Genomic DNA, 12,587 nt, shown 5'->3' on the forward strand with positions numbered 1-12,587 from the left:
CATCCTTGTTTTGGTCTCCCCAGCACAGGGGGTTTCCTGGTAGTAATTTTCTCTGGGTTGCCCGTGTTTAGATGCTGTTCAACTTTCAGCTTACGTCTGCTCAATTTACTAATTAAATTTTGTTTGTTTCCTGCACAGAGAAAGTAGAATGCAAAGCTCAGCCTGAATTTTTTTCTGCTTATGTCATTGGGCAGTGTGATGTCAGCAGATGTGTAATGACATCAGCTGCACACAGAAACCACGAGGCTCATAAATCAGCCACAGAAAGGGGAAGGGATTTTGAATTTAGCACATACTATTTTCAGTTGTAAATCAATGTGAGTTGCATTCAGGTACAATAGGCATTTTCTTGTCCCCAGAGGATTTAAAATCTAAGAGGGCAATGTTTAGCTGGCAGTGAGTAGCAGTTCTTTAAACGCTGACTGTTGCAGGCTAAATAAGGCTCAGATATTCAGTGCCAGCCCCTATCCAGGCACCAGCAGTGAATATCCAGTGCCTGGATAATCCCCAGCTCTAACCAGATAGTGTCACAGCAGTCAGAGCAGATACTTAGCAGTACTAACTGGTTAAGTGCTATCGATCTGTTCTGGGGCCTGCCAGTGTGATTTAACCATTTGGGAGCCTCTCCTCTCAGTTAAATCATATAAAATAATCCGTTCCTAAATTGGTAGCTGAGACAATGGAGGGCCAAGATCACAAAGAGCTGTGCTGGGATTTGAACTAGGTTTTTGTTGGTATTCAGCTTGCTGCTCTAACCATTAAACTACTTCGCCACTCCAGCATAAAGGCCTCATGTTGAAAACAAATGTTTTTTTTTCATTCATTGTAGACTTTATGCCACACTTTTAAAATGCTTTTGTAATCCCTGCTCTAATCTCTGGGCACATCTGTGAGCAGAGAAGCCGCTATGCTAAACTTCCTCATGAGCTGCCAGAGCCTTTTCCTCACAAGGCCCTTAGGTTTATAGAAGACCTCTGAAACTTCCCATTACAAAGAAGTACATCAGGACCTAGGATGAGGATATTCAAAAGAAAACAGTGTACTGGGGTATATCAGGGGAATGGGAATAAGTTGGCACTCATACGCTTTTTCTTCTACTACAATCCATACAGAACATTAAAGCTGCAGTACCATTCAAACTTTGCAGTCACATCAGATAAACACTATATTGGGCAAACATACATTTCTGGGCCCCTGCTATCAGGAGTGTCCAGAGCTGGAATCACACCCTGCTGTGTGGTGTGCCCCCTAGTGTCCTGCCCTGCCCACTGTGATCCACTCAATGCAGGAAAGACAATGGACAAGGAGTGATTTTTGTGCCCTGGTGCCTTGTGGAGCTACAGCCCTTGGGACAGCTCTACCTACTATTGACCCCCCCCCCCCCCCCCATTCACTTTTTTTTTCTCCATATGCCTCCCCTCCCCCCCCCAGCCACATTCACTTTTTGCCTGCCTCTGAAACAGGCCCTAGGCTAGTGAATCAGGAGACAAGAGGCAAATGATTCCGAAAGCAGGACACCTTTATTGCTAGCAATGAACAGTACTGAGTTCAGTCTCAGGATACTGCCTCCTGAGCGTCATCTGACATTCGGTCTTATACAAATTAGTGATCATGCGCATAAAACACACCATACGTCACACACACACATGCGCAGTACATGCACATGCACAATACATTAGTAATTCTGTAGTTCTCACAGAGAAAAGATACGTCAGTTTCATAGCTTTCATAGAAATTGTTACTTTGCAAGAAAATGTAACTTATTGTAGTGTTCCAGCACTTTCACACAATACAGCCTCTATGCATAGATCACGAGACTGCATTGGCAGAGCCTGCTGCCTTCCCTACAAACCTGAATTGCTGACTACTACAACTTGTTATCTGGCTGCTGGTTAACAAATACATACTACTAGTAAAAAGTCCAAACTGCACAGATTTAGGTCCTAGTCTAGGCTCATTACATGAAGGCTGAAGTTTTGGTACAAAGCAAAGGTGCAAGTGTGAATGCAAAGTCCAAATAGAAAATCCTGTTAGTGCAAAAGTTCACAAAAGTCCAGTAGTTATTCAAAGGTGGAGCATGCCACAGGTAAGGCAGAAGTTCATAAGTGTTAGGCACACAGTCTGAGGTTGTCCTGGCAGTCCAGTAGTTGCTACATTACAGCCGTCCACTCCTACACCTCTCCCTCCACTTGCCCTGGGACTTCTATTTATGGCCTTTGTCCTCAGTTTATCCTTCTCCCTAATTCATTTCTCCTGAAGCCTCTTGGTGTGAAGGAGTGGCCTAGAACAGTGGCCCTGAGACCAGGGAAGTCGGGGTTCAGATCCTGCTGATGCCTCATGGGTAACTCATTTCCACCCTCCGTTGCCTCAGGTACAAATCTTGAACCTCATGTTCTAACATATGTCAATGCCTATTAATGCATGCTAATGTGATTTAGGGGGGAAGATATTAGTGTGGGCTACCATTGCCCCATGTAAGCTGAATTGAGCCTGCCATGAGTAGGAAAGCGTGGGGTACAAATGTAACTAAAATAAAAATAAATTACAGGGCCGCCGAGAGGAGGGCAAGATTCCCCTGGGCCCAGCGCCGGGATCTGTCTCTCTCCTGCTCCTGATGGGACCCAGGTGATTGTGTCCCGACAGGAGCAGGAGAGAGAAAACTCCGGCACCGGGCCTCCCTTAGAGGCTGGCAGGGCCGCCGAGAGGGGGGGACAGGGGGGACAAAATTCCCGGGGCCCGGGCCTCCAAGGGGGCCCAGCGCCGCAGTCCCACCCGCCACCGGGCTCCTTCCACCCGAACCCCCGCCAGCAGAAGTGCTGTCTTCTGTTCTGACTCCGGCGTGCGCGGCCCACACAGACGCGCTCCTCTCAACTGATCTTCGCTGTACTCTGCAGGGCTTCTGTGTGTCTGTGCGTCTGCAATGTGGGGGTCGCTGGGCTGCCTTCTTGGCTGGGCCCTCCCCTAGCCCATACTGCAGGAGCTGCTTGAGTAGAATTTATGGCACTGCTGTGAGGGCCTCAACCTCCACTGAGACCAATTAGTGCCAGATTGTAGTGATGGTTTAGTGATGTGGACACCCCTCCACTGGAAACTGTACTGAGACCATCAGCTCCTCTTCGATAGGCCACCAGTATGAGCAACTCAGGTGCTGGTACAACGGGGTAGTCTACCGGGACATCTGGTCCTTTTTTGTCACATCTTTAATAAAAACAACAGAACAAAACTTGATAATAGAATAACTTTAATTTTTTTCAACTTTTTTGATTAGTAAAACCTCACCCTCCAAGTCATCTGTTTGTGGACTTCTGCAACAGTTCCAGTACAAACTGTACTGTCCAGTGGAAGGATGAACAGAGGACTCAGATTTTCAGACTGAGATATCGCCCTGAAAGCCATGATTCTTGGCATGTGGTAGGCTTCTTTTTATATTCTTCAACCTTACTGTTTGTTTGCCATTTGTATTTCAATGTTGTAGCATTTAAATACGGCTAAGGTACTTGTATGTTGGGCTAGGTTTCTTCAGGTGTGTCTTCTAGGGTTTTGGTTTTAGGCAGATGCTCTTTTTTTAATGGGGGAGGAATCCTTTCATGTTCCCAGACCAGAATGCCTAGACCAGGGGTTCTCAACCCAATCCTTGGGACACACCTAGCCAGTCAGGGTTTCAGGATGTTCCTGATGAATGTGTGTGAGATAAATTTGCATGCACAACCTCCATTCTGTACAAATTATTATTATTATTATTTATTGCATTTGTATCCCATATTATCCCACCTCTTTGCAGGCTCAATGTGGCTTACAATTCATCATGGATACTGGAAATAGAAGAGAATATATATTTAGTTTTACAGAGGGTTTTGGGTTACATGGTAGTGAAATACATGATATTGTTAAAGCAAAAGACGCTATAAGACATTTCTGGATATATTAAAGATTATACAGTTATACGTGCTGATCTTTGTGATATATCTTGTCGAAGAGATAGATTTTCAGTAGTTTACGGAAACTGGTCTGTTTGTAGACCGTTTTCAGGTTGCGTGGTAACGCGTTCCAGAGCTGCGTGCTCATATACGAAAAGTTAGATGCGTGCATTAATTTGTATTTCAGACCTTTGCACTTGGGAGGATGAAGATTAAGGAATGTGCGAGAAGATTTTTTCGCGTTTCTGGGTGGTAATTCTATTAGGTCTGACATGTAGGCTGGGGCGTCACCATGGATGATTTTATGGACTAGGGTGCAAAGTTTGAACATAGTGCGTTCTTTAAGTGGGAGCCAGTAGAGTTTTTCTCGTAGGAGTTTCGCGCTTTCGTATTTTGATTTGCTGAATATTAGTCTGGCTGCCGTGTTCTGGGCTGTCTGGAGTTTTTTGAGTATTTGCTCTTTGCAACCAGCGTAGAGTGAGTTACAATAGTCCAGATGACTGAGTACCAATGATTGTATCAGATTGCGGAAGACAGTCCTTGGAAAGAGTGGTCTAACTCTTTTTAGTTTCCACATAGAGTGAAACATCTTTTTAGTTATGTTTTTCGCGTGATTCTCAAGTGTTAGGTGTCGATCAATGGTGACTCCAAGAATTTTTAGGGTGTCCGAAACTGGTAGATTTAGTTTAGGTGTGTTGATGGTGGTAAATTTATTCTTATTGTATTGCGAGGTGAGTACTAGGCAAATCTATCTCATGCATATTTATTTTGAGAATCCTGAAAACTTGACTGGCTGGGTGAGCCCTGAGGACTGGGTTGAGAACCACTGGTCTAGTCCAACAATCAGAGGAAACATCTCATGCCTATTAGTCTGTCTGGACTCATGGGGTGCTAAAGAGGTATCAGACTCCAGAGGCAGCAGCCTTCTGCTCTATTCATTCCTGGAACTCTCCCCTCACTTTCCATCCTCTCTATGGCCTCTGCTTGTACAGTGGTTCTATGTGGGTCTACTGCAGTGAGTTAGGTCCATTCCTCTGCTTCGTTGGTTAAGAGAAAGAGAGAAAGAAAACTTAAGGGGCCTTTATACTAAAGCATGTTAAGTTTGGGGCTTAATGCTGTACAACACAGAATTTTAATGCACAGTAAGCCGAAAATTAACACCACATCAAGAAGGGGCATTCCCAGTATTGTGTGTATTGCAGGTCATGTGTTAACATTCAGATTAACCCACAATACCCACAACATCCTCCCCGCCCTCAACTATTCCCACCCCCCCCCAAAAAAAACCACTATAACTAATCCCCAGCTCCCTATATCTGCCCCCACCTACCTTCACCCCCCACAACTACTCTATTTCTATTATCCCCACCCCCAAAAGCACCCCAGAATTACTCCTCCTGTAACTACCCCTCCCAAAACCATGACCACCCTCAAAGGTACCCCTCACAATTACTCCACTCCTATAACTAGCCCCCCAACTACCTGCCCCTCAAGGTTACCCCCACAACTATGCTTACCTCCAATATAATCCCCCACAACAAACCTCCAACCCTTCAACTACCCTTCCCCCAAGTGTACCCCTACAAATTCCCCACCTCTTATTTGTCCCAGTCTCACAAAACTACTCCTATCACCTCTCAAAACTACCCCATCTCAACTACAGTACTTCTGCTTCATAAAAAGTCCCCACTACCTCTTACCCCCAAAAGTATCCTATCCCAAAACTAACCCACACCCTTCTAACTACCCTCAAACCTTCCCCACATCTACCTCAACTAACCCACCCCCCCAAAAAAAAATTACCACAGTAACCAACTACATCATCTCCCAAAACTAACCTATTACAACTATCCCACCCAAAACTAGCCCCCTGCAACTGCCCTATGACCAAAACTACCCTCACATCTATGCCCTAATAACCCTCAAACTACCCCATCTCTCTCAAGCTACCTACCACCCCATACCTCAAAACTACCTCCCCCCACAACTACTCCATCTTCTCAACCCCCAAAAATATTCCCCACCCCAGTGAACAAAGCAGCTCCCTCCCCTCTCCCCAAAGTCAGAGACAACACAGGTAGACTCACACATGCTCACACAGAGAGGTTGTAAAGAATTCTATGAACCATGCTCTACATGCTTTCCCCACTTGATAAAAGCTTAAATGTGACGCTTAAACTTCACAAATGTTAAAACCTTAAATGATAAAGGGAGGAAAACTTTCCAGTAAAATGAATCACCTTGAACACCCCCCCCCCCCCCCAAAAAAAAAGAAAACACCCTTGAGATTCCTCAAAAGGTGGCACAGAGTTTTTGATGTCTTGATGTCCAGAAGTCTTTAATTAATCCTTTACTAGCTAAGATGAGGATGATATGGGTACACTTTTCAAAGATTTGTATGTGGCTAAACACCGGTTTATCTGGGTAAAAAAATGCCTTTTGAAAAATTGGCTCCTTCTGACATGGTGGGTAAAAGTATGTGCATTGTTTCACAATGAGGGAAATTATAGAACAGACTGTGTAACTCGGGCAGCAGGTATGCACATATACACTTTGTATGTATATATTTCCCTTTTAAAATTGCCCGGTAAGAAATACACACGTGCACATTTTCACCTGCTCTGAGGCATGCACAAATTCACTATTTTATTTTATAAAATACAGGCGTAAGTGCAAACCTGTGACCAGGTTGGACAAATTTATGCATATACAGGATGCATGTGCATATACCCTGGGCAATTGTAGAAGAGACTGTGTTCGTTTCTTAGTGTGAACAGTGTTTTACATGTGGAAATTACCTTCAGTATACTTACTTTTATCTGCAGAGAAAAGGAGATAAGGTCAGGTCAGGAGCCAAAAGAAATGTGTGGTTTTCCATAAAGAAACTGTACTGGGGAATCCCTTTCCAGAATAAGTTTGAAGTATCCATGGACCGAGAAAGCTCAGTGCTGCCAAGTTTCCCAGTTCCAGGAGGAAGATTTTAGGCCAATCCTGGTTTTCTAACAACCCTATTGGTGCTTTATTTATTTATTTATTTATTTATTTATTTATTTATTTATTTGTAGCATTTGTATCCCACATTTTCCCAACAATTTGCAGGCTCAATGTGGCTTACATTTGCCGTAATGGCGGTTGCCATTTCCGGGTAACAGAATTACAAATGGTAATGTGTTAAGTTGCATACAAACATGGTAACATACATGTAACATAACATACGTGAACAGATCATGGTATAGATATATATCATGTGCATATATATGTTAAGGAAGAATAAATTATGGTAATACATGAACGTTCCTGAGTACGAAATTGGGTTGTATCGTTCTTTAGGTCATCGACTATGGAGAGACCATATTCGACATAGAGATTGAAGTGGTTATGCTTATTCATTAGTGGTAAGGAGGTTGATCAGTCAAGTGATAAGATTTCAATTATGTCTATGTTGTGTAAAGTCTTATTTTTTGGTGTTTAAGATGGGTGTTTATGGTATGCCTTCTTGAACAGATCTGTTTTCAGTAGCCTTCGGAAGATAGTTAGGTCTTGCATTATTTTTATGGCCTTCAGTAGTGCGTTCAATAGCTGCATGCAGATGATTGAGAAACTGGTCGCGTATGTGGATTTATATTTCAGTCCTTTACAGTTAGGGTAATGGAGATTGAGGAATGTGCGTGCTGATCTCTTTGCATTCCTGGTAGGCAAGTCTATAAGGTCTGAAATATAGGTCGGGGCTTCCCCGTGAACGATTTTGTGGACCAGGGTGCAAACTTTGAACGCAATTCGTTCTTTTAGTGGGAGCCAGTGTAGTTTCTCTCTTAGGGGTTTGGTGCTTTCATATTTCGCTTTCCCAAATATGAGTCTGGCTGCTGTATTTTGAGCGGTTTGAAGCTTCTTTATGATTTGTTCTTTACATCCAGCATAAATGGCATTGCAGTAGTCTAGGTGGCTTAGCACCATTGATTGTACTAGGCTGAGGAATACTTCCCTTGGGAAGAAAGGTTTGATTCTTTTAAGTTTCCACATTGAGTTGAACATTTTTTTTGCAGTATTTTTTGCATGATCTTCAAGTGTGAGATTTCGGTCGATTGTGACTCCCAGAATTTTTAAGCTGTCTGAGACCGGGAGGGTGTAATCTGGTGTGTTTATGGTATTGGGTTTGTTTGTATTATATTGTGAAGACAAGATGAGACATTGTGTTTTTTCTGCGTTCAGCTTTAGTTGGAATGCGTCCGCCCATGAGTTCATTATTTGGAGACTGTGTGTGATTTCATTTGTGATTTCGGCTATATCTTGTTTGAACGGAATGTATATCGTAGCATCATCTGCATAGATGTATGGGTTGAGTCCTTGGTTGGCTAGCGATTTGGCTAATGGTATCATCATTAAGTTGAAAAGGGTCGGCGAGAGCGGTTAACCTTGTGGTACTCCGCATTCAGGTTTCCATGGTGTTGATGTTTTTGAGTTTGATATCACTTGATAGGTTCTTGCTGTTAAGAAGCCTTCAAACCATCTAAGTACCTGCAGCATGGATTTCAGTGAGTAGAATCAGGAACTATAAATCCCACACTGCTTTTGGGTATAAATTCAAAACCAGGATTGGTTAAAATGTTTTACTCCTGGAACGGGGTAACTTGGCGCCTCTGCAAGCTACCCAGGGGAGATTGAGTATTCCCCCCATAATTTTTCTGAGCAGTACAGGATTTAATCACTGGTGCTATTGGCCTTTAGAGTATAAATCCCATGATTCCTTTCAAGACAGTGTGGTTGCCTCCCTGGCTAACTAGAAGGGTAAAAGCCAATCTCATGAACAGGAACCAGGTAGTCTACTGAGCCACTAGACCAGGAGTGGGCAACCCCTAGTCCTTGTGGAAATCTTGAAAACCTGACTGAACTGAGGTTGGCCACCCCTGCACTAGACCAACCCTATAAAGCATTTCCATCAAGGCTGCAATCCCTTTATTTACATAATCTCATTTTAAATCAGATGCCAGACAGACCTTGCAACAATCTCTTGATCTTAGATTGTCAGCAGCACCCTTCACTATACATGCTGTTTGTGTTATTTCATTTAAGGTGAAGGTGGAAAATTCCAGAAGATATGACCTGCATAATCTGGAGCCATTCACAAAATATGAATTTCAGATTTCTGGCAAGTTTCATATCGCTAAAGGAAAATGGAGTAATTGGAGCTCTTCGGTCCTCAAGCAGAGTCCAGAAGCAGGTATAAAAACACTAAACTCAGTCCACATTTTGAAGCCTTTATGATTTGTTCTTCTGAACATCACATGGGTAAAGCTGCTAACTAGATCCAGATTTGCATGACACACTCGTATCATGTCTCGCTTAGACTAATGCAACTCACTTCTCACAGGTCTCCCACTAAGACATCTCTCTCCCCTTCAATCTGTTCAAAATTCTGCTGCACGGCTTATATTCTGCCAGTCTCGCTATATTCATATTAGCCCTCTCCTCAAGTCACTTCATTGGTTTCCTATCTGTTTCCGCATACAGTTCAAACTCCACTTATTGACTTACAAGTGTATTCACTCTGCAGCTGCTCAGTACCTCTCCACTCTCATCTCTCCCTATTCTCCTCCCCGGGAACACCGTTCATTGGATAAATCTCTTATCTGTACCCTTCTCCTCCACTGCCAAATCCAGACTCCATTCCTTTTATCTTGCTGCACCATATGCCTAGAATAGACTTCCTGATCCAATACGTCAAGCTCCATCTCTGGCCATCTTCAAATCTAGGCTAAAAGCCCCCCTTTTTGAAGCTGCTTTTAACTCCTAACCCCTATTCACTTGTTCAGTACCTATGTATGGTTTATCATTCCCACCTTAAGTAATTCCCTTATCCCTTATTTATCCTGTTTGTCTGTCCTGATTAGATTGTTGAACAGGGACTGTCTCTTCATGTTCAAGTGTACAGCACTGCGTACGTCCAATAGCACTATAGAAGTGATAAGTAGTAGTAGTAGTAGTAGTCTCTGGGATTCCGGAATCTTGGTACACTTAGGGATTCTGGAATCTTGCTAATCTTTGAGATTCCGGAATCTTGCTACACTTTGTCCTTATCTCTTGTTTGTCCTGTTTAGGTCTGTCCTAATTAGATTGTAAGCTCTGTCGAGCAGGGACTGTCTCTTCTTGTTCAAGTGTACAGCACTGCGTACGTCTAACAGCGCTACAGAAATGATAAGTAGTAGTAGTCCCTCATGCAAGCAGGGACTTGTAGTCTTGCTTTTCTTAGAGAATGCAATTGGGAAATCAGATCTACAAGTCCCTGCATGCAACAGGGTAAACCCAGGACTGGATCAACCCTGACCTGTGAATCCGTACACATGGGGATTATTTTATTTCTTTTCAAGATGTTTCCTGATGTATAAATGATTCTGGGTCTGTGTTTCCTGACCTGAAACTGAGACATTTTTCAGCAGAGTAGATATCAGTGTGTGTGATGTTCCGTCTGTGGCTTTCATGGTGTGATGCGCTATAACCCCGAGCTTCCTGCAGTTTCTCTTACTTGCATTTGTACATGCATATAGCAGTTAAGACCGCAGCATCAGTTTCTGTCTGAATGGATGGATGGATGCCAGTATCAGGCTTCCTTTTTCAACTCGTTGCAGGTATAAATGGCTTGCACAGTCTTTGCAGTTGTTCGTTGAACGGGAAGGGAAGGAAGGGATTTTAGATTTAGCTCCCCCATTTCTCAGTAGTTCAAGACAAGTTATTTTCAGGCACAGTAGTTATTTTGCTGTCCCTGGTGGGCTTACAATCTAAGGCCCAGATGATCAAAAGCAAATGCGGCCATTGGCGCCGGACTAGCGCCCGCATTACATGGCGCCCATGATCAAAGAGTGTCCGACGCGAGAGCGCAACAACACTGCAGATCTTATTTACATTATATTTAAATGAGCTCTGCGATATTCTGCTCCTATGATCAGAGCACAGCGCTCTGATCATAGAGACAGAATAGCACCTTAACCCTACGCCAACTCAGGTCATGGGCGTAGATTGGGGGGGGCGAGGGGGGGCATTGCCCCCCAAACAAGTCGCACCAGCGAACTGGCGGGGCTTAATTGTGTCTTCCCCGCCGGCGCTGCCTCAGTCCCTGACTCCCTGCAGCATTTTTGTCCGTCGCCGTCAGCGCTGCCATTCATTCTCACAGGCAGCCTCGTTCCCGCTCCCCTTTGCCGCTTCCACTCCTCCGACCGGCTCTCTCTGATGCACTTCCTGTTAAACAGGAAGTGCATCAGAGAGAGCCGGAGGACGCGGCAAAGGGGAGCGGGAACGAGGCTGCCTGTGAGAATGAATGGCAGCGCTGACGGCGACGGACAAAAATGTTGCAGGGAGTCAGGGACTGAGGCAGCGCCGGCGAGGAAGAGCGAGGCAGCATGCTGGCTGGTGGCAGGGAGAGACAGTCACAGGAGCACTGTTGAGGTGATGGGGTAATGCTAGGTAGAGGTGAGCGAGAGAGGTGGGGAATGTTGGTGGGGGGAGATGCATGGGGGAGAGAGAGGGAGAAATAATACTGGATGTGGAGGAGGAGGGAGGGACAGCAAGAGAAAAGGTGAAATGTTGGAACATGGAAGTGGGAGGGAGGGAGACAGAGAGAGATGCTGTATGGGGATGGGAGAGATGCTAAAAGGGGAAGGAAGAGAACGAAAGAGATAGATGTTGGGCCCAGGGTGCAAGGAAGGGAGATACTGAGAGTGATGTGGGCAGTGGGAGAGAAGAAGGAGGGAAGAGAGATTGTACATGGGGATGGATGAGAGGGAGGGATAGATATACATTAGAGGGGAAAGAGAAAAAGAGGGAGATTGTGGAACCAGGGACAGAAGGGAGTGAGGGAGAAATGCTGGACAATTGGAGGGAGGGGAGAGAGAGAGGAAGAAATGCTGGACCACAGGGAGGGGGGGCTGGAAGATACTGGGGTGTGGATGTGTGTGTGGAAGGGACAGGGAGATATTAGGCTACAAGGGGAGAAAGGGAGCAGGCGTGCTGGGCTAGAAGGTTGGAGGGAGGAAGATGCTGCAAATGGTGGAACTATTTGGGAGAGGCCAAAGGGGAGGTGGGAAGGAAACAAATGAGAGGATGATAGTGATGGGGGGGGCAGAAATGTGGTAATGGAGAGTTGATTAAAGATGAAAGGAAATGGAAGGTTGGAAGAAGGACTGAGAAGAGGAATGGGGCAGCTAGTGGGTGAGAGAAGGAAATGGAATTTGATAGCTGAAAACTAAAAAGGAGAAGGATGAGGACGAGGGTGAAATTTAAGTGAACAGAGAGGCAGCAAAGAAAAAAAAACAGAGGAAACAGCTAAAAAAGAAATAATGTGTCAAAGGTAGGTGTAGTGAAGGAATGGAATAAGACAGTAGAGAAGAGAAAAGACAAATGGACAGCAAGCAGTTGAAGGAGAATTAGCAGAAAGACAAGAAAAGAGGAAACTGGAACCAGCATGATTGAACAGTAAAATGTCCAGACAACAAAGGTACAAAAAAGTATTTTATTTTGAATCTATTAAATGGAATATCAAGAAGCATTATATGCGGAGCCACAGGCAACAGTGTTGGTGAATGGAATGTCGTCAGCGATGTTTCCAGTCCTACGGGGTACCCGGCAGGGATGCCCTCTATCGCCGCTTCTTTTTGTGCTGACTTTAGATCCCTTAATTAG

The 12,587-nt window shown here is 44.5% G+C and overlaps 1 protein-coding gene across 1 annotated transcript in view; it reads left to right on the forward strand.

Annotated features, from left to right (window-relative positions):
- IL12RB2 (interleukin 12 receptor subunit beta 2) overlaps positions 1-12,587 on the forward strand; it is a 112,519-nt gene that overhangs the window by 29,172 nt on the left and 70,760 nt on the right. The window contains exons 7-8 of the mRNA XM_030206182.1: positions 3,269-3,411; positions 8,988-9,135. Coding sequence (XP_030062042.1) covers positions 3,269-3,411; positions 8,988-9,135 — 291 coding nt within the window. The remainder of the gene's footprint in view (positions 1-3,268; positions 3,412-8,987; positions 9,136-12,587) is intronic.

Source organism: Microcaecilia unicolor, chromosome 6, assembly GCF_901765095.1.
Source record: "Microcaecilia unicolor chromosome 6, aMicUni1.1, whole genome shotgun sequence".
NCBI classification, from domain to species: Eukaryota; Metazoa; Chordata; class Amphibia; order Gymnophiona; family Siphonopidae; genus Microcaecilia; species Microcaecilia unicolor.